This window comes from Oryx dammah, unplaced genomic scaffold (genome assembly GCF_014754425.2).
Source record: "Oryx dammah isolate SB20612 unplaced genomic scaffold, SCBI_Odam_1.1 HiC_scaffold_26, whole genome shotgun sequence".
NCBI classification, from domain to species: domain Eukaryota; kingdom Metazoa; phylum Chordata; class Mammalia; order Artiodactyla; family Bovidae; genus Oryx; species Oryx dammah.
This window is the reverse complement of record NW_024070210.1, coordinates 85,678,485-85,699,331: the sequence shown is the minus strand read 5'-3', so window position 1 is coordinate 85,699,331 and position 20,847 is coordinate 85,678,485. Positions and strand designations below refer to the sequence as shown.

Here is a 20,847-nt window from a genome sequence, read left to right as displayed (position 1 = left end):
GCTTGCCACCATGCCAAAAATGCTTCAGAGACTGCTATTCATCTCCTCACTCTCAGACATTGACAAATGTGCCCCCAACTCCTCCAAGAGGCCCTTTGGGGCTCTGAGGACCCTGGTGGTCTCCTGTAGCAAATTACACTCTGGAGACTTGCTGGGATGAGAAAGTCTTTCAAACTGCAGGCTGGAGCCAAGTAAACGTGAACAGCATTACCATGATGGCACAGTTCCCTATACGCAGCATGGAAGGTCACTTGTGCATGTTAACCTCTTATTTCTTGTTTTCTAGCCTATATATTCACAGGCACATTGGAGTCGCTGGGGGAACTCAGACACAAACGATGCCCTGGCCCCTCTCCCAGCTGACTAAATCTGACCCCCATGGGTGGGCCCTTTGCACAGGCAGCATTTAAAGCTCTCAGGTGATTGTATTGTGCAGTTGGGCTTGAGAAACACTGCTCTAGCATGAGGCTTTGCTCCCTGTAAAGCATATCTTTTCTGCTTGTCCCACCAGCACTCTTAAGGCCAGTCGTGCCTTAAGATACTTATACCCCACAGCAAATAATTTCAGAAAGAGAGAACTGCTAAGACAGAGAAGACAAGAGCAGCAGTGTGAGGGCTGAAGGCCCTGAAGATTCAGACACATCCCTCACTTTTTCTACCTTTTGACCTTTTAGTTGTTCTTTGCCTCAGGTAGCGGAGGGCATGGAGGGACTGTGACATCCCAGAGATAAAGATGGCCTCTGAGTCCAGGGGTTGCAATTCAGTGACTTCTGGGCTGCATCTGACCTACAGATGCATTGTGTGGCCTGTGGTGTGATTTTTAAAATGTGAATGCCAGTTTCTAAAAGGTTTCGTATGAAAGCATTCTTGGTCGACGGTGTTCTACAGAAGACTTGCTACCAGATCAAACAATGCACTTTTGGGTGTGGGGTCATACTCCACTTATGAGGGTGATGACTCAAATGAAATATGATTTTTAAATGCTACCTTCTGATTTTGATTTCACTATTTGAGAAAAAACTATTCCCATGACGAATCAGAAGTGACTGCATATCAATTCCTTCTACTTCTTCAGGTCAAACCCTTCTAAACCCGGGTGAGAATGACAGTGTGGCTTGAGGGACAGCAGTCCTGAAATTAGTCTGGAATTTGCTGTGGAACCAGGGGCTCTCTCTTAATTTCTCTGGTTCTGAGTGTCCTCCTCAATGGGGGAAAGGGACCAAATAATTTCTGAGGTTCTCCTGGTTTCTTGGGATTCCAGAGGCATGAGAATAGCAAGGTGAAGAAACTGGAAGTCAGGGTCTGAAAATAGGCACTGCGATGTCAGCCTAGAGAAATCTGGGAGAAAAGAGAGGGAACGAAGGGGTAGAAGCTATAGGGATTACGTGGTTTCACCCATCTACACTGGCTAAAGAAGGAACAGTGGGCGTGGGAGGGAGGGAGGACCCCATCACTGAGCGGTCCACCCCAGACCAGGCGGCCCTGGCAGGGATGCTGTAGGGAGCAAGGGGGGTGGACAAGCCCCTTCCTGACAGGGAGCCCCTCATCCACCTCCCGTCGTCAGAATGCGGCTCACTAGGACATGTTCTGCCCACAAAAGGATGGCAGCCTCTTGGTTGTTTTTAAACACTGTATTTTTAAAATTTTCTTAAAAATATTTACGACAGTAAAGGTCGTACTGTCAGGGGACAGATGCCTTTGATGGATCCCCTTTCATTCCTACCTCAAAACCAGGTCAAGGCATAAATTATTCGGCTGGGCACCAGGCGTGCCTCTTGTCCTCGGGACCCTATCATTGGTGGGTCCACTTGTCCCAGGGGCTGGCCGATCAGATATTTGCCACCAAGGTTGCACAGGCTCCGAAGGTCCCTGCACTGGCTTTATCCAGTATGTTCCATGGAGAACCCCTCAGCACTGGTCCAGCCCTTCTCCCGGGCATGGGTGATGGGTGAGCAGAATGGAGGGATTGGAGGTGGGGTTGGTGGTGGGGGGTGTGTGTGTGTGTAGGGAGGGGGTGATGCAGGGAGGGTGTGTGTGTGTGTGTGTGTGTGTGTGTAGGGAGGGGAGTGATGCAGGGAGGGGCCCCCCATGCCTGCCCCCAGCTTGCAGCCATTGCATCAGGACAGGCTGTGGGGAAGGTGAAGTGAGAATGTGGAGCCCTGGGGACTGCATCATCCACAGGCTTCCACCAGGCACCCAGGAGCAACAAAAGCAGCGGGAGGGGCAGCAGCTGCAGGCCCGGGGCTGCTGTGAGCACCGTGGGAGCGGGTGTGGGCGTCAGTCAGGTGAATGCCGGTGGGGGCTGGGCAAGAGCCCACCCACACCCCTCTCTCGGTTCTCCTAGGTCCCAGCTGCCTGTCCATCACAGTCTCTGCCTCCCAGAGTCTGTCTTCCTCCTGGCCAGCAGCTGTCACCACTGGGGCCCTTACTTGGGGGGCACTCCAGGGACCTATCTCTGGCTAGGAAGGGGTGAGGTGACTCGGGAGCTGTGGGCAGTGCAGGGGACAGCGCAGGATACAGGTCCGCTGTCCCACTGGGTTCCCCTGCAGCTACAGGTCCGGAGAAGGCAGAGTGCGTTTGCATTTGTAGTCTCCTCTCTGGGTTCCTTCTGAGGATGGGGTGATGACAACTTCCTAGCACCTTAGTGGTGGGGGTGGCAATGCCTCTGCAGAGCCTGGGGGTGACTTTGGGGTGTACCTTGGGGGGGGTCCCTTTAAGTCCCTAGGGATCTGTGTTGGAGGTGCTGCGGCTCCCAGTAGGACAGTCCCTCTGAAAACCGACTCGAGTTCTTTTCAGAGGGAGCAGACTCAGTCTTTCAGGAGATGAGGTCAAGTGCAAAGTGAGCTGGCGTCCTCTCTGCCCCAGCTCGGTGGGCCCCGGGCCTACACACTGCCTGGGCCCGCATGCCGGCCCCCATCCACTCACAGCCTCCTCAGGAGCCTCACTCCAGCACTTTGGGGGTGGGGTCCAGGCCGGGCTCCCTCCTGCGCTTGGCACTTTTAAAGAAGCCGAGCTGTGAGGAGGCAAAGGGAGAAATGTCAGGGATGGGCAGGTGGGCAAGGCCTGTCTCCCTTCCCTCCACTCATCCTCCTGAGGCTGCTTTCCTCAGAAGCGTTCCCTGAATGCCTCCGCTGCTCACACTAAGTACCCCCACCAACTGCCACGCTGCACAAGGGGTCTCTTCATTAGTGACACGGAGGCTGGAACCAAGCGGATGGAGCCTATGTCCAGAGGCAAGTAGTTGTGCTGTTTGACGCTGCCTGCCTGAGTCACTACTGCTCTCTGGGGCCTCTCTCACCTTATCTCGAATAGGAGGAGGTTGAGACCGGGGCTCAGGGACAGAGAAAGGCTTCTAAGGGATTTCTTAACAGCCTGACGTTGAATTGGAGAAATTCTGTGTTTGTGTGTGCTTACTTTTTTTCTGATCAGAGGAAGGCAAGCTTTCATTGGGGACCCAGAAGGGGACCCACAAAAGGGCTGGAGCCACAGGTTGAGTGCCCTCTGCTGGCCCATCTGCCTGCTGTGGTGAGGAGCCAGCGAGTTCTGGGGAGGAGGCTGGGCGGGCCCCAGCTCCCATGTGGAGGAGCATGTGGGCGCTGGCCACACAGCTCGGAGGCTGGGTCCCCAGGCCGGGACAGCCAGGGTGCTGCCCCGTCCCGCCCCCCACTGCCCCCGAGGGGCCCTCACCTTCCAGAGCGCCAGGACCAGCAGGGCCAGCAGCAGGAGGCCCCCCAGCGTGCTGCCCACGATGATCCAGAAGGGGATGTGCGAGTCTTCTTGCTTGGAGATCTCAAACGTGATCTGCAAGGGGAGGGGTGGAGCCATGTCAACAGCACTACTGTCCTGGGGCCCCGGGCGGGCGGCAGCCTGGGGCAGGGCAGGAGGGCAGGAGACAGCTGGCAGCTGGTGGGAGAGCTGCGTCCCCTTCCCCAGGAAGACGCTGCAGGGGTGGGCGGCACACAGCCTGCTGAGCGGCCTCAGAGTTCCCCGCCGCAGCACGGTGGGCCCCTGACTTAAGTGACCAGGCAACCCCACCTTCTCTTTGAGACACGTTCTGCTTTTGCCTTTGGGCCACTTCTCTCTGGCCGGACCCTCCTCCTTCTACATGGGCGACTGTTTCTTGCTTTGATTGCTGCTGCTTCCTAAATGTTGGCATATCCCACGGCTCTGTCCTTGGACATCTTTTTAAAATTAATTTCTATTGGAGTGTAGTTGCTTTCAGTCTTGTGTTAGTTTCTGCTCTACAGCACGGTGAGTCAGCTCTGTGTGTGCATATATCCCCTCTTTTTTGGATTTCCTTCAGCACGGAGCATTGAGTAGAGCTTCTTCTGCTAGCCCATAGACTCTCGTCAGTTACCTATTTTATACATAGTATCAGCGGTATATACATGTCAATTCCAATCTCCCAGATCATCCCATCTCCCTCTCCGTGGACCTCTTCTATATCTCCAGTCACTCCATGACTCTCCCTCAAAGCTGCCTTATGAAGTGGGTGCAGTGGGCGCAGTGCTAAGGGCCCACAGTGCTTCTGAAGGCTCAGACAGTAAAGAATCTGCCTGCGGTGCAGGAGACCTAGGTTCAGTTCCTGCCTGGAAAATTCCATGGACAGAGGAGCCTGACGAGCTACAGTCCATGGGGTCACAAAGAGTTGGACACGACTGAGTGACTAACTCACAGTGCTTTTAGGGGCCCACAAAAATGTTCTAATTTCCTTTAAAGTTAGAATCAAAAGACGATTATAATCTTACCTGGGTTTTATTTGTCTTTATACAGACTGAGTCATAAAATAATATATTTTTTTCCTGTTGTTGGAGAAAAGCCCTGAAAGCAAAAGTGCCCAGGGCCATGGGAGCCCTAACTCGATTCTGGGGGAGCCGTGCCCATCTTTATGCCAGCTGGTGCGTTCACGTTTCTACCTTCTACCTGGACTCTCCACGGAGCTCTTCTTTTTTAAAACTATTTTTGTTTGCTTTTGTTTTTAGGCCACGCTACACAGGCTATAGCCCATGGGATTGCGAGAGTCGGACATGACTTAGCGACTAAACCACCACCACCACACAGCCTATGGGATCTTAGTTCCCTGATCAGGGGTCAAACATGGGCCCCGTGCATTAGGAGCTTGGGTTCTTAACTACAGGGTCAGCAGGAAAGACCTTCCACTGCGCTCCTGACTCACATCCATCGGTCCACGCAGCCCACCTGGGCCTTTAACAGGTCCTCACACAAACTCCTGATCCCATTCCTCAGCCTGTTCCTGGCAGCCAGAGGCAGGGGATGTCTGCTCTGCTGGGTTCCCCAGGTTTCCCATCTCACTCAGAGAGAAAATTAGAGTCCTCGCCCTGGCCTGCAAGGCCCTGCACCCTCTGGCCCTTTTAATCTCTGCAGCCTCATCTGCGCTGCCCCTTGCTCTTGACTCCGCCACCTGGCCTCCAGCGCGCCCAGCACTGCGCCTGCTGCCGGGACTCTCACCTCTGTCCCTTTGCTGGCAGGGCTCCGCCATGAGACACCACCGTGCTCCTCCCGGTCTCTGCCCCTTCATGGCAGTGGCTCCCCCGGGCTCACTGTACAAAACAGCGCCTCCTCCTCACCACCGTTACGCATCTGCGCTTTTCTGGGCAGAGCTTATCATCACTGACATTGAACTTATGTTCACTGCCTCTTCCCCCACGCCAGTCCAGAGGGTCAGCTCCAGGGAGAGCAGGGGCTTGTCTGTTTTGCTTGCTGCTCTATCCTCAGTGTGTGGAACAGGGCCTGCCCGGAGCAGGAGCTCAGACACCTCGCTGAAAGCCTGAATGAATGCGCCCCTCGCCCCTCGCCCCTCGCCAGTATGGCAGCAGAGCCCGGCTTGGACACTGACTGTTCAACAGCAAAGCCTGCTCCCGTTCTGCCCCGCCTTACACAGTCTCCATTTCCATATCTGGAAAGTGGCCGTGGGGACGTCCCTCAGAGCCATGAGGGGTGATCAGGGAACATGGCATATAGTCAGGGCTCCACCGACAGCAGGTCCCGTCTAGCTTTTTCCATCCTTGAAGGCTGGCACCTTGCACAGAGCCAAGCCACCAGGGGCTTAAGTGTGGGGTGACTGGGTTTCTAAGAGAAGTGAGGCATCCAGAGAGTATAAGAGGGGTTTCGGGGGGGTGAGGGGTGGGGGTGGAAGGAGAAATCACGAACTAGTAAATGACAAATGAACTGGTGTGGAGAGTGAGGTCGTTACGTGTGTGGTGTCTGCATCACACTTCTCACTTGATCGCCTGGGAAAGTCCTGCATGTCTCCCGAGATTCAGATCAAGTGGACTGTCTCCAGAAAGCCTTCCTGGACATGCCCTGCTCTGACCTGGGCTCACGCTCAGACTGCACCCACAGTTTGTTGGCCTCATTTATCTGTGGTAGGGGCTGAGAAACAGCAGGAAGACCTGACGAAACGCTGGAGAAGGAGCAAGCAAAACTGCTCCCGGAGTGTTCGCCTGAGTGCTGCTCCTGGGCTTCTGTGCCTGCTCCCTCTTGGCCTGGCACACCTCCACACTGTTTGGGATCGACGTTGGTGACTTGTTAAGGTCTGGCTTCCTGACCTGGCGCATTTTGCTCTCCGGCATCTCCTGGGATGGGGCTGGGGATTCACTGGGCTCACCTGGAGCCCAGACCACAGTTCAGGGATGTGGCCAGTGGAGGGCAGCAGAGTCCCATGCCTGAGATGCGCAGCTCCTTCCAGAGCACCCACCTTCATTTCAAGACCCAATTTCTCATTTTCCCAGGAGCGCCACCTGGATCTTCGCTCCTTTCCCGGACCCTGATTCAAGCCAGACCGATCTATAACAATCTGGCTTTACTCAATTAAAAAAGAGTTCCAATACAGAGACTGCTCCCATCCCTTGGTCTCCACAATTTCAGTTTGCAACCACCTTCATTTATTAGATCTGAGGTGTGGATGGATGAGGAGGGGAGGACTGGCTGGCCATTCTAGGCTACCAGTTTTCCAAGACCCAGTCTTGCTGCCCCGAGGCAGGAGGCAGGCAGCCTGGACAGTGCTTCTGCTTCCTCTGGTGTCAGACACGTGGGTGTCCCTCCTTCCTCTGCCTCCGGGGAGCTGTGGAGGTATAGAGCTCGGTGCTCCCCACCCCCCAGGTACAGGGTGATGAATGCCTATTTCTGGTCCCCTTTTCCTACTTTAGTCCCAACGGCCTGTTTGTCTCTATTTCCCTTCTCCACTGATGTTGCACTGACTGAGGCAGGCCTGTCCATCTCTCTCCTGCAGGGGGAGTAGGGAAACTTTAAGTGAAGGGATGACCCTTCCCCAAGCTGGCATGGCATGAGCCCAGGTCTGCAGGGTTCTGAGTGCTCACCTGGCGGCTGGGATCCTCCTCGCGGAAGATGAATGGGCTGTGGAACTGCCTCTGCAAGGCGGCGTGGACCGTGATTCTCATCAGCTTGTACTTGAGCTGTGTAATCAGAGGCCTTGTCAGGAGCTGGTCCCTCCCCTGGAGAGACTCCCTAGCACCATCTCCTCCAGCCTGGCTCTGGAGCTCTACTTACTGCTTTTAAGGACCTCAACCACAGGTTCCCCAGAAGATGGAAATTGATTTCCTGGTTGGGGGCCAGCCTCACGTTGCAGTTGATGGAGACTACATCAGAGTTGCTGTGATTCTGAAAGAGAAGGGTCTCTGGGTGAGCAGGGCCTTGGCCACCAGAGAGATGGCTCAGCTGCCCATCTTGACCAAGTGGGGTTTTGCTCCTGGGGAAGGATGACAGAGGACAGGGGACAAGGAAGGAGGTAAGGGGTAGAGGACACAGGGGCTGGGGCTGCCGAGGCTGGCTGGAGGACAGGTAAGGATAGTATTAATATATCCGATGCTCCATTTGAAGTTGTGCATTCCTGGATGTATTCCAGGAACGGAACTTTAGGTCAGCATTAGAGAGCCTATAAATGTCACCCCCTACAAACACATTAAAGGGAAAGTAATACATTACTATCACAGATGCAGTAACTTTAAGCACTTATGCTTAAACTTTAAGATGCTTTAACTTTAAACATTTTATGAAATCCAACTTCTGTTTGTGATAAAAAAAAACTACCAGGGAACTTCCTGAATCTGAATAAGGGTGCTTATTAAAAAAAAAAAAAAACTACATCAAGTATTACATTTCACAATGAAAAACTAAAAATAATTCCTTTAAAAGCAGAATCAAGACAAGATGGCCATCATTTCTGTTTAGCATTGCCCTGGAGCTCCTAGTCAGAGGAATAAGAAAAACAATTTAAAAGGATTGAATGGTAAAACTAAAACTATTATTACTTGCAGATGACACTATCCTAATAGAAAACCCAAACAAATCATCAAATAATTAGGACTTATTAGGTTAAACTCATTTGTGTGGCTCTCTTGCAGCCACCTCAGCCCACCCACGTCTGTCTTCAGTACAGTGCACTACACTCCAAAGACGCTTTGTTTGGGGAAATCAAATGAAAACAGCGAAGCTTTTTATTTGGGTAAGGAATCATGAAAGCATGCTCGGAAATTGGTGTGTGGGGCAGAGTTAGCCTTGGGAACAGAAACCTGGACCCTAGCAGGTGTCCTGGGAGGACCCTGGGCGTTGACATTGGCTTCCATTTTAGGCTTCCCAGACGGCGCTGAAGGTAAAGAATCCGCCTGCCAATGCACAAGGTGCAAGAGTTGAGTGTTTGATCCCTGGGTCAGGAAGATCTCTTGCAGAAGGAAATGACAACCCGCTCTAGTAACCTTGTCTGGAAAATTCTGTGGACAGAGGAGCTTGGCGGGCTACAGTTCATGGGGTCACAAAGAGTCAAACACAACTGAGCTACTAAGCACAGCCTTCTATCTCTGGGGACAGGGAGGCCCCAGCTGATATGATCACTGTTTCCAATACAAGCCCCGTGGCGTCTGGCCTCTGTTATGCTGTCCCATCTTGGCCCCTTCCTCATCCCTCTGCTTGTCCATACCCGACTAGCCCTTTTAGGCACAGGGGTAAGTCCATGATCTCTGTTCCACGTTTTTGTTTTTTTTAATTTGGTTGCACTGGGTCTGAGTTACGGCACACAGGGTGTTGCAGCATGGAGGATCTTTTCAGCTGTGGCATGTGCGATCTAGTTCCCTGAACAGGGATCGAATCTGGGCCCCCTGCATTCGGAATGCAGAGTCTTAGCCACTGGACTACTAGGGAAGCCCCCCTGCTCCTCTTACTCAAGCTTGTGCGCTCCTCTGCCCCTCACTCAACACGTCTCCCAACCTTCATCCCTGGCTTCTTTACACTCAACCCCTTGTCTCCATGTCTCCGCTGAGATGTAAGCACTAAGGATACGAAGTATCTTTTCTGTTTCCTCTTGGTTTGAGGCTGGGACATAGAGAGGCTCAAAAAGCTCCTGTGGACAAACTATTGGAGGAGTAGCTCAGGCAGCCCCTCTCATCCTGGGGCTCCTGGCGTGGGGACGCTCACCAGCTGCAGGGCCCGACTCAAGTCCTCCTCCGTTGGGGCACGCCGGTACTCCGTGCTGTTCCCCCAGATGTTACAGGACGTGTTCACCTGCACAGGAAACAGGCAGCCAGCCTCACACCAGCCCTGGCAGACTCAGCAGCCCCAACAGTCCTCTCTCCCCTCTGCCCAGGGAAGGCCCAGCCGGCCCTGGGCCCGGGAGAAGGAGCTGGGGTCTGGGGACTCGAGGGCACACCCAGCGATCTGCTTGTCCCCTCCCCACACCGGCCCCCGGGGCGTGGATACCTGGTCAGTGAGGAAGTCCCTCAGCAGCAGTAGCCGGTTGCCGCCCCTGGTGGCTATGGGAACGGTGATCTTCATCGTCACCCCGTGGATGGGAAACAAGCCCAAGTTTTGGATCTGTGGCCCGAGAGGGGGAGGTGTCAGTACATCCAGCAGCGGTTGGGTGGTGGGGGACAAGGTCCGTGGGGGTGAGCCCCCTGACCCCAGCCAGGCCTGAGAAACAAGTTCCTTCAAGCTCCCTGGCCCTTTCACTGTGGACGTTCTAAAGCTCTTCCAGACCTTGGCTGGCGGCTGCAGGAAGGAAACCGTACGAAAGCTGAAAGGGACGGGCTCCTGGAGGCTGGGAACCGCCACTGGGGGCCGTGAGGCTCGGAGCAAGGGTTACTTCCCCTCTTCACCCTCGTTTGGCTATGGTGCTGGGTGTTGCCCTGGACAGAGGTCTGGGTGCAGATGGTGACAGTAACTCCTTTATTATGAGGGAGAATCATTAACGGATGTAATGATTACATCCTGAGGCAGGATGTAAATAGTGTGCACTGGTGCACATTCTAGCCGCAATGCATTCAGCGTCAGTTCAATTCAGTTTCTCGTCGTGTCTGACTTTTTGTGATACCATGGACTGTAGCACGCCAGGCCGCCCTGTCCATCACCAATTTCCGGAATTTACTCAAACTCATGTCCATTGAGTCAGTGATGCCATCCAACCATCTCATCATCCCATTCAATGTCAGAGCCACAGTGATTACAAGCAGGGTTTTGTAATCAGAAAGGCTGAACACGTAACCCAGGGCTGCTGCCACAGTTGAGCTGTGTGGCCTCGGGGAGATTATTAAACCTCTCTTGGATGAGCCATCAAGGCATCTGTGTGTTTCTAGCTGTTTGCCTGCTCCCGACTCTTGCCCAACAATTCAGGGCTGGGGAGATCATGGGGCAGAGACTCTTTAATGCCTCCTAATTTTCCTTCTCCCTTCTTCCTTAGTGACAGAAACCGAGGCAAAAAGGCACATTTCCTAGCCTCCCGTATAGCTGAATCGCACTGTTCTGGACAATGAGAGGTAACTGGAGGTGTGAGGCAGTGCCAAAGCGGTTCCTCAGGGAGGGGTCTTGCACACTCTTCTCCCCTTCCTTCTTCCTGGGATGAGGATGTGATGACTGGAGCTGCAGCCACCTTGGACTATGAGGTGAAGTTGAGAGGCTGATAATCACATGTTGAGGAGGGTGGAACGGATACAAGGAGACTCAGTCCCAGAGGACTTTGTAAAGTTGTCAACTCTGGACTTCTTTTTTATGGGAGAGAATAAACCCCAGGGCATTATATATATATATATCACTGTGTTTTCATATTTAAAAAATTATAAGCAGACACACCTAATCTTCACTGACACATCCTCCCAGTCCAGCCCTGTACTTTTCCAGATGAGGATTGAGAGGCTCAGAGATGGGGAGGGACTTGCCTAAAGTCACACAGTGAAGGGATGGCAGGGCTGAAGCTGAAATCTAGGCCCTGGCAATGCTTTCAGATTGCTTCCCTCCCCAATGGGGGTTCTCAGCTCCTGTCTTTCGCTTTCTGCCTGGCTGCCCTCCAGCCTAACCTTGAAAACGCAGTGGAAGGGAGGCCCAGTGCCCTGGTATCTCTCCAGGGAGCTGTTGGACTTGACCTCGTAGTGGCTCAGGCTGCTGCTCCTGCAGGGACAGAGGACAGGGACGCCGTGAGCTCAGGCTGTGTTGGCCAGATGGATAAACGAATGAAAGAAGGTGTGGGCATGTTCCCATCTCCCCCGGACCACAGCAAACAGGTTTCCTCTTGTGTCCATTGGGAGGGCTGTGTTTAGAAGGCTTCTGAGGCTCAGCAGGAATAAGCACTGAGATCAGTTAGCAATGTCTGCTGGTGTGTGGGATGGGCATGAATCAGAAGGGCCAGTTCTCTGCCATCCCAGTCCTTGCCTCCTGCCCAGGGGCATGGCCTCTTTCGATCACCGACTTGCCCACTGTGCACCGTTCCAGCCTCTAGTGTTGGCTGAACGAGGGCCAGAGCTTTTCTGTTTGCTGTTACTTCCTGGCTTTTCCACCTACCTGGGAGCTCTGGGAGGTGGGGTGGGGGGCAGACTGGGGGCCAGGAGCAGACTGAGGGAGGGGATGGTAAGAGCAGTCTGTCCTGGGGGAGGAGCATTTTCTCACTGATACTGTTTAGAATTGCCAGAGCAAGGTGGTGATGAAATGCAGATTGACTTTTTAGCAAGTTCTGTTACTGTTTCGACTTCTCTGCAGGGTAGGTCCCCACTTGCAGCCTCTCCTGGGTGGACACTGCCTGTGGCCCCAGCCTTCAGGGTGCCCCCTGCAAGGGAGCTCCCTGGGGACCAGGTCTGTGCCTCCTCCTCTAGGGGATACCGCCTCCCCTTCAGGGCTGGGGCGCTGCACTCTTGGGGATAACACTTGGCTGCATCTCTGAGTACCTCAGCACAGGTGCCCTGGGGCCCCGGCCCACCTGGTGAAGAGGACGTCAGCCTCATACTTGAGGTGGAAGCGCAGAAGGGCCGTGTTGTCTTCCTTGGTGCTCTCCTCCTCATCGCTGTCACTGCAAGGAGAGCCAGCCGCACCTGTGGTCACGAAGGGGCAGGCCTCCCTCCACTCAGCCCCCACAGCCCGACTGCCTTAGGGTGGCTGGAGGGATCCAAGCCGGGCTGAGAAGGAGTCTCCCGGCTAGTCTAGGGCTGCGGCTCCAGAGAGGCCAGCTGGGGGCAGGGTGCCGTCTCCCAGGAGGGAAAAAGCCGGGGAGGTGGGGGACCTGGACCTCAGCTTTCCCTGCCTTCTCTCTGGGCACAGCACATCTGGGCTGGAGGCTGGGAGGACCATGCCAGCCTGCTCACAGCAGCCTGTGCCCCCTCTCATCGGTCAGCCGGGCAAGTCCTGTGCTGGGGGCCCCAGGGGTGGGGATTATGCTTGTAGGGTAAGGCTCTGCCCAGGGGAGGAGAGGAACATGAGGAATTAATTCAAGACTCTTGAGAGTCCCTTGGACTGCAAGGAGATCCAACTAGTCCATCCTAAAGGAGATCAGTCTTGGGTGTTCATTGGAAGGACTGATGTTGAAGCTCAAACTCCAATCCTTTGGCCACCTGATGCGAAGAGCTGACTCATTGGAAAAGACCCTGATGATGGGAAAGATTGAGGGCAGGAGGAGAAGGGGATGACAGAGGATGAGATGGTTGGATGGCATCACCGACTCAATGGACATGGGTTTGGGTGGGCTCCGGGAGTTGGTGATGGACAGGGAGGCCTGGCGTGCTGCAATTCATGGGGTCGCGAAGAGTCGCACACGACTGAGTGACTGAACTGAACTGAGAGCATTTACTGACTCTTGAATTGACCTTTCTGAGGTACAGGTCGGGCAGCTCCCATGGGGTGGCTGAGGGGCTGTGTGCTGCCTTGAGAAGACCAGGGAGGCATTAGAGCTTTGTCAAATATGCTTCCCTTTACTTCTGATCACCACCAACCACCGGGGCAGATCATTTTAGACCTAAAGAGATCCAATTTCTGCTCATTAGGTACATGAAGCTGGATTTCCTTTGGAAGCTTTACCCCAGAGAGGTACTTAGAAAAGAGAGTCTGACACACACACATGCCCAGCTCACAAGCGCCCACCAGCAGCCATACTGCCAAGAACACTGCAGGCAAGGGTGTTCATTGCTTGTGAGAAGGGGCTCTTTTCTTAGAGGGAGGCCTCAAGATATCAACGCATCTTCACCTCATGGCAGGTGAGCATTCCACCCAAGTGCACAGATTGGCTAACTACACGAAGCACACGCTGGTGTGTGGATCACCAGCACTTGGTGACTGCTGACTTGTGTGTGTGCTCGAATGTTGGTGCTGCTGGATTTATTTCCAGTGTGGAGAAGTTCTCAGGAGGGTTTATAAAGCCTTATAAAGCTAGAATCCCTTCCTGCCTTTGTGTGTTTATTACTGACATGGGCGATTCATGGTGTCAACCTCATGCAAACTGCCTCAGGGAAGCCTGCGAGACAGACAGACAGACAGATCCACAAGGAGTTAAGAGAAGGTCTTTAAAAACGGGAACTTTCCAAGGGGAGAGAAGGGGCCAGGGCAGAAAGAGCGCTGGATAAAGAGGAGGAAATCTCTGCAGGGTGTCCACACGCACCCCATCTCATCTAGTACTGGATAAGGACGAGGAAATCTGACTACGGCCATACCACCCTGCACGCACCCCATCTTGTCCCTTCTCAGAAGCTAAGCAGGGTTGAGCCTGGTTAGTGCTTGGATGGGAGGAGTAGGAAATCTAGTGTTTAGCTTCGAGTTGTGCTATTTACATGCTGTGTGTTGATGGGAAATTCACTCAACCTCTCTGAGCTTTTTCTTACCTGGGAGGTAGGATGGGAATAAGTCCTGCTTTCCTTGTCTTAAGAGGCTGCTGTAAAGACTGACTGAGATAATATGTGCCCAGTGCTTCACAACTGTAGGCTTTTAAGTAACTGCTATATAAAGGTAAGGGTATTATTATTTCTATCCAAGCTGAAGAACAGTGGCAGTGCAGCACGCTCGCCAGCACTTGGGGACTAACCTGGGGCCCTCCCAGGCTGGGGCAGTGAGGGATGGGGGATTCAGTGCGGGGAGAGGCAGTTCCTAGTGGCAGAACAGGGTCTGGGAGTTGCAAGTGGGGAGGGAAAAGGAGTGGGCCAGCCCTGACCTGCCCGCTGTGAGCTGGATCTCCAGGTGGTGCAGGAAGATGGATTTGCTGAACTCAAAATCCAGACGGAAAGCCACCTGCAAAGAAAGAGTCGCTGGAGCTGGGATGGCTGGGAACTGCTTGCCTGCAGCAGCCCTGGCCCACCCTCCCAGCCCCTGCCCTCTCAGTGGACCCTGCTGGCAGGGAATGGACTGGGGGAGGGAGGACCAAGTGCTGGAGTAATGTGAGCTGTGCTTGGGGGCTGTGGAGGGGACGTAGCCAAGGTCAACAGCTCCTGAGATGGGGCTTCTTGGCTGTGGAGCCAGCCCTTTGCCATCTCCCTTTTTGTTTTTAACTACCGGCCACTAGAAGGCAGCAAGTCCAACTTCAGACTCTTCCTGCAGAAATTTCTGAGTGGGTGAGTCGATGGCAGGAAGGGGAGATGGCCAGCACCATGCACCATGGGAGGTGCGGCCAGAAGTGAGTGTTAAGACCGCCCACATGCACGCCCTGTTCTTGCGTGTGAACAGGTGGAGAAGCGTGGAGGCTGTCCCAGGCTACTCAGCAGGCTAGTCACACATCTGTCTCCTTATCCAGAGGCCTCCTGCCACTCCGATGGTCCCGGTCCCTGTGCTGCCTTCGGCCCTCCCCCAAGAGTAGGGCCCGGGTCCCCTGACGGTGCCCTGTGAGCCTCTTGTTACCTTCTGGCCCGCCTGGTGGTTATACTGGGCTTTGCACAGAATCCTGATGCTCTTCCTAGGTCTGACTCTCGTTGGTTTTCTCAAGGAGACCTTGGTGGCGGGGACCTTTCTCCCCAAGTGGCCACGGGTGGGGTGGGGAAGCTTGGGCTGGGTGCTGCTCCCCCTGGGTCTTCACGCAAGAGCTCCTGAGTGTGTCAGGGCCTCACCTCAAACACTACAATCTTGACGCATAGCACCAGAGAAGTTCTTTTATAAGGAGCCCTAATCCCCCTCCCCATCCCCCAGCCTTGCAGACTCTGCTGCTGGGAACATACTCGGCTCTCCAGCTAGCCTTGCCTCAGGCTCCCCTCTGTCTGATTCTCACTTTACAAGCCGCTTGGCCTCAGTTAGGTGTTCCCTTACTCTGGAACCTTCAGTGGCTGCCTGCTGCCCAGGGGATGGGAAAATGCTCCCACAGTCTGGAGTCTACTTCCCTGTCCCAGGAAGTTGTTTTTCCCAACTCTACACTCTTTTCACATGTACTTTTAAGCACATGGTACCTCCTCAAAAAACATTCATTTTCCTCCCCATCTCTCCCCAGGCACAGCTGGGGAGACAGAACCTGGACATTTTAAAAACATGTTAGGGGGATGTTCCTGGTGGTTCAGCAGTTGAGGCTCCACGCTTCCATTGCAGAGGCTGTGGGTTCAATCCCCGGTTAGGGAACTAAGATCCCACATGACTCACGGTGAGGCCAAAAATTTTTTTAAAAGGTAAAAACATGCTAGGATCCAGTACAGAGGGCTAACTGGCCAAGAGGAGGTGGGGGAGTGGGGGGCGGGAGTGGCAGGATTCCCTGAGGTGAGGGTCCACGGTCTCAGGGGGTGTGTTGTCAGCCCTGGGGGTGGCTGGGTAATTAGGTCATTCAAATGTCATTTCACTGGAGAATAAAACAACCTTAATTTAAAAGCCACCCTCAGGCCTCTCCGTCCCTCCCCAGTCTGCCCCTCTGTTTGCTTCTACTTCTCTTGCTCCCCCTGTGCCTCCCTGACCCGCCCCGGGCCCCCCGCACACCGCGCCCCAGCCACCACCTTGGCCTTGGCCCGGAAGAAAGGATAGCTGACGTTGCAGACTTTCTTGTGGAGCCTCCTCTCCTCGTTCACACACTCGATGCTGCCATCTGAGTCATCCTGGGGAAAGGTGGGGGCGTCATGGGCAGCAGTTAGGTGGGGTCTGAGACCCAGGTCTGGGGGCCACCCCTGCCCCAGCCCCCACCGGCCCCGGCTGAGGCTGCAGCACAGGCAGCAGGGGCTGCGGGCACAGAGCCCCTGGAGACGCGGGTGTGGCCTGGTTCTGGGTGCAGAGAGCATGGCAGGAGCTGGGGCAGGGCAGTAGGGCCCGGCTCCAGCAGTGCCGGTTGTGAAGAAAACGGGCAGGCACTCATGTACGTGCCGTGTCACTCCCTTCGGATCAAGCCTGGAGGCAGGACTTACCATCCAGCTTACAAGTGGGGTCCGTGAGCCCCAGAGATGGGAGGTAACCAATTCAGACCGCCAGAAAGTGGCTTCTTCCACTTGAGGTCCCCTTGTTGGATGGTAGGGGTTGGGGAGAGGAAGGAGGGGTGCTTCCGCTGTGAGCACCTCCTGGGCTGGGGATGGACGGTGGTGCTGGTGAAGGAGCGAGGCTGCAGGCCAGCCCTACTCACATACTATATGCCATGTGTACGTGTACATGTGTGTGTGCGTGTGCATGTGGACATGGCCCTTCACAGGACACGTTTCCAAAGTCCCTTTGTGTCGAAGAAACAAGGCACCATGATTCCTTCCCGTGAGGGTTATGAACAGGCATGGGATTGGTCTTGGACAGCCTGGGCTATGGCAGCAGGAAGAGACGGATGCAGGTTTGGGGCTCTATTTCCCCTAAATAACCTAAGTCCAGATAGACATAAACAATCTCTGGAAGAAAAGGCCTTTAAAAAACTATCAGGTGAGCCGGGTGTTTTTACTCTGGGCTGCGGGGCAGGACCTGGGCCTGGCAGAGGAAGTGATTTTGCACTAACAACCTCTCCTTGCATCCTATGCACTGACCTGGGGTCTATTTGAGGATACCAGGGAGCCACCAAGGGCAGGCAGCCCCCCACTTTTCTAGTGGGCCTCACTCCACTCGGCTTCTCTTCCTGATCTATAGGAAAAATGCGCACGCGTGTGTGTGTGTGTGGGTGTGTGTGTGGGTGTATGCGTGTGTGTGAGTATGGCTGGGGAGGGGTTGTCCTCTCTCTCTCCAGGCCAATGGAAGGGGTGGTCAAGGTGAGAACACAGGGCTGGCTGTTCTATTCTGCAACCCCTAGGCCCCATGTGGACACTGTGAGATCTGTGAGGACAGAGACTGTGTCTGACAGAGACTGGGACCCCGAGCACCCACATGTGACAATAATGTCCTAGGTTTGTTCAACAGATTTGTCTCGAGGGCCTTCTCCAGGCCCAGCCCTGGGGACAGACGTGACTGAGAAGGGGCACTCGCCCTCTGGGAGTTCAGGGTTATAGCAGGGCAGTGCTCAGACACTGATGATGCCCATGGAGCATCCACAAGGCTGTGCCAGGCAGCTGCACAGGCCGGGGGGCCCTGTGTGACCTTCTGGCGCTTCAGGAAGCCACCCCAGGGAGTATAGCACAGGGACCACGCTCTCTCGTGAACTGTGGGCAGGGGCCAGCTGCTGGGTGGGAATCCTGCTCCTCCACTTGCTGGCTGCCTGACCCTGTTCAGTCCACTTAAACCCTCTCTGAGCCTCCGTCTCCTCCTGTGTAAAGGGGGACACGACCACCACCATCACCTCCTGGGGTTGTTGTGAGGGTGAAACATAAGCAGGCGTGGTAAGGGGTTACCAAGAGGGAGCAGGAGCTTGTTGGGAAAGGAGGGAGGGGGCCTCAAGGAGGGGCCGTGGTTCGGGGGCCTTGGTGTGAAAGGGTAGGTGTACTGGGCAACAGTGGAGGCCAGTGGGGCTACAGGCGAGGGCAGAAGTGGCAGGGGTGGGTGGGGAAGGAGGAAGGGGCTTGAATGCCAAAACAGGAGTTTGGGGTTTGTTGTGAAAGCAGCTGGGAACCATGGGAAGCTTTAAAGTGGGGGAGAATTCAGTGCTGATTCTTGTTAGAAGGACTTTTCTGAGAAAGTCTGGAGGGGGAACTGTAGGCAGAGGGTGTGTACGTGCTGTTGTGCACACACATGTGTGTGTGTCCCTAACAAGGGCCAAGGGTGCAGGCTGAAGGGTATTCCTCTCCTTGGTTCTGAAAGGCTCAGACTACCCTTCCCCGTGGTTCTCAGCCCTGGCTACATGCTGACATCACCGAGAAGCTTCAATAGCAGACTGACCGGGGTCCCGCCCAGACCACATCAGTGAGAACATCCGGCACAAGTCGGGACACAGGGATCTCTAAGCCCCCAGGTGATTCTGAAGGGCAGTTGGGCCCCCTACTTGGACCCTTCCTCTCCTGCCTCTGCCCTTCCCCTCGGGCAGGCCACCAACATCTTACCTTCTGGATCAAGCTGGCAAACTGCAGGTTTGCTGACTGGGAGATGTTTAGGACGGTGCTGTAGGCGTTCTCACCCTTGTTTTCCAGCAGGGCCTCCACTGCCACCCGCCGCCGCATGCTCTCTATGATGAAAACCGCGGCGTCAAAGGACAGCGTGTAGGCAGAGCAATCCTGGGCAGGCTTCCTCAGCACCCTCTGGCAGTACTCCCTGAGGGAAAGGGATGGGCGGGGATCAGGCATATGGCATGGGGAAGGCACGGGTAGACCTCACTGTGCGTGCATCACCACTCTGTCAGCACATTTCCCTTTTGGCCTTGGCTGCCAGGCAGCTCAGAGCTCAATACAGATACAATCCTGATTATTAGCCCAGCTGGTTAGAATCTTTGCTTCTACTCCTTTTTACAAGGTTTGGCTGTACTGTTTCTATTATTTATTTGTTTATTATTTGTATTGTTAATTGAAGTATGGCTGATGTGCAGTGTTATGTTAGTTTTAGGGGTATGGTCAAATGATTCAGTTATATATATTAATATATCCATATATCGATTTTCTTTCAGATTCTTTTCCTTTATAAGTTTTACACACACACACATACACACACTTTTTTTTATTTGGCTGTGCCAAGCAGCATGTGGGATGTTAGTTCCCTGACCAGGGATCATACCGGTACCCCCTGCATTGGGAGCTCAGAGTCTTAACCACTGGACTGCCAAGGCAAGCCCTTATTATAAGATACTGAATACAGTTTCCTGTGGTATACAGTAGATATTTATTATTTATATATATATAAAATCATGTTATCAGAGAAGGCAATGGCAGCCCAGTCCAGTACTCTTGCCTGGAAAATCCCATGGACAGAGGAGCCTGGTAGCCTGCAGTCCATGGGGTCGCTAAGAGTCAGACACGACTGAGCAACTTCACTTTCACTTTTCACTTCCATGCATTGGAGAAGGAAATGGCAACCCACTCCAGTGTTCTTGCCTGGAGAATCCCAGGGACGGGGGAACCTGGTAGGCTGCTGTCTATGGGGTCGCATAGAGTCAGACACAACTGAAGTGACTTAGCAGCAGCAATCATATTATACTATTTCCATTTATAGTATATGTTTCTTATCTAATCATCTCTAGTGAATAAAAGCATAAATTTTTTGAAAACACATCACATAAATTTAAAATAGGATCATGATTTTTCCTTGTCTGCCACTTTATTTCTTCCAGGGGACTGTGATCACCCTGCTCATCTCCTGCTAACTCCTTAGCACTGAGCCCAAGTGGTCAGTCCAAGGACCTTACAAGTCACCTAGTCTGGGGGTTGCACAATGAACACTGAGAACGCTAGGTCCTCAGCCTCTACGTTTTCTCGGGTTTATAGTGTAGAGAGGATTCTTTTTCTAAACAAAGTTTGAGCAGGTTGGGTTAGGCTAACTATCCATTTTAGAGAGGCGGTCACGTAGGCCCAGAGAGGGCTAGGCATTTCCCTGAGGTCACACAGGAGTTAGAGGCAGAGCCTAAGCTAGGCCCATGCTCCAAGTTCAGTGTTTGGTCCTTGCTGCCTATGAGAAGCACGTGCAAGATTGTCATCCAGGGCCCTGGAAGCCCAGATCCACCGGCAGGGGAGCCAAAGGAGTCAGGCTGGAGAGGGGAGAAACCAACTCACGTGGCTGTGGGCAGGTCACTGCGGGCATCTAGCAGGAGGTCAGGGACGCAGTGCTCATCCTCATTGCAGCCGTTCCAGAAGGGCACCTGGGCCAGGGAGAGGCAGGTATGGCGGCTGGAAAGGGCACCCACAGCCTCCAGTCCCTGTCTTCGCTGTGGCTCATCCCTTACCCTCACAGCACACCAGCTCCTCTCTCTGTGACACTAGAGAGAGGGCTTTGTTTTTTTCTGCCCTTTTCACAGATACCATGCTGCTTTTAATCATGACTTTGCATAGACAGTCATTTCTTTAGAACATGGTTCAAAACTCAACTCCTCCTGGGTCCCTTTCAATCCTCTCATCAAGGTACCAGCACAGAACACCCACTTACCTGGCACCAGTCAACACTGATTGAGTGTTTACTTTGGGGAGGAAGCTCTCTGGTACTGGGGGTAAAGGATGAGGAATATACAGCCTCTGCTCTCAACTCATGGGGAAGACGAGTGTGTGAACAAATAATTACAGTGTGAAATATGCAAAATTTGTATGAGAAATAGAAGAGGCAGAGGGAGGAAATGGTCATCTTGGCCCATGATGG

The 20,847-nt window shown here is 53.8% G+C and overlaps 1 protein-coding gene across 2 annotated transcripts in view; it reads right to left on the bottom strand.

Annotated features, from left to right (window-relative positions):
* Positions 1-1,273: 1,273 nt before the first annotated feature.
* The window catches only part of LOC120852508 (integrin alpha-11), a 139,096-nt gene continuing 119,522 nt past the window's right edge, over positions 1,274-20,847 (bottom strand). The window contains exons 19-31 of one of the 2 annotated variants that reach the window (XM_040225785.1): positions 20,271-20,356; positions 18,615-18,822; positions 16,179-16,277; positions 14,429-14,505; positions 12,215-12,304; positions 11,322-11,412; positions 9,733-9,846; positions 9,451-9,537; positions 7,531-7,641; positions 7,341-7,436; positions 3,688-3,801; positions 2,926-3,013; positions 1,274-1,338 (exon numbers count right to left, since the gene is read on the bottom strand). In XM_040225785.1, coding sequence (XP_040081719.1) covers positions 2,942-3,013; positions 3,688-3,801; positions 7,341-7,436; positions 7,531-7,641; positions 9,451-9,537; positions 9,733-9,846; positions 11,322-11,412; positions 12,215-12,304; positions 14,429-14,505; positions 16,179-16,277; positions 18,615-18,822; positions 20,271-20,356 — 1,245 coding nt within the window. In that variant the 3' untranslated portion in view covers positions 1,274-1,338; positions 2,926-2,941. Of the gene's footprint in view, positions 1,339-1,616; positions 3,014-3,687; positions 3,802-7,340; positions 7,437-7,530; positions 7,642-9,450; positions 9,538-9,732; positions 9,847-11,321; positions 11,413-12,214; positions 12,305-14,428; positions 14,506-16,178; positions 16,278-18,614; positions 18,823-20,270; positions 20,357-20,847 lie in introns of those variants that run through there. The other variant, XM_040225784.1, reaches the window with a different exon arrangement.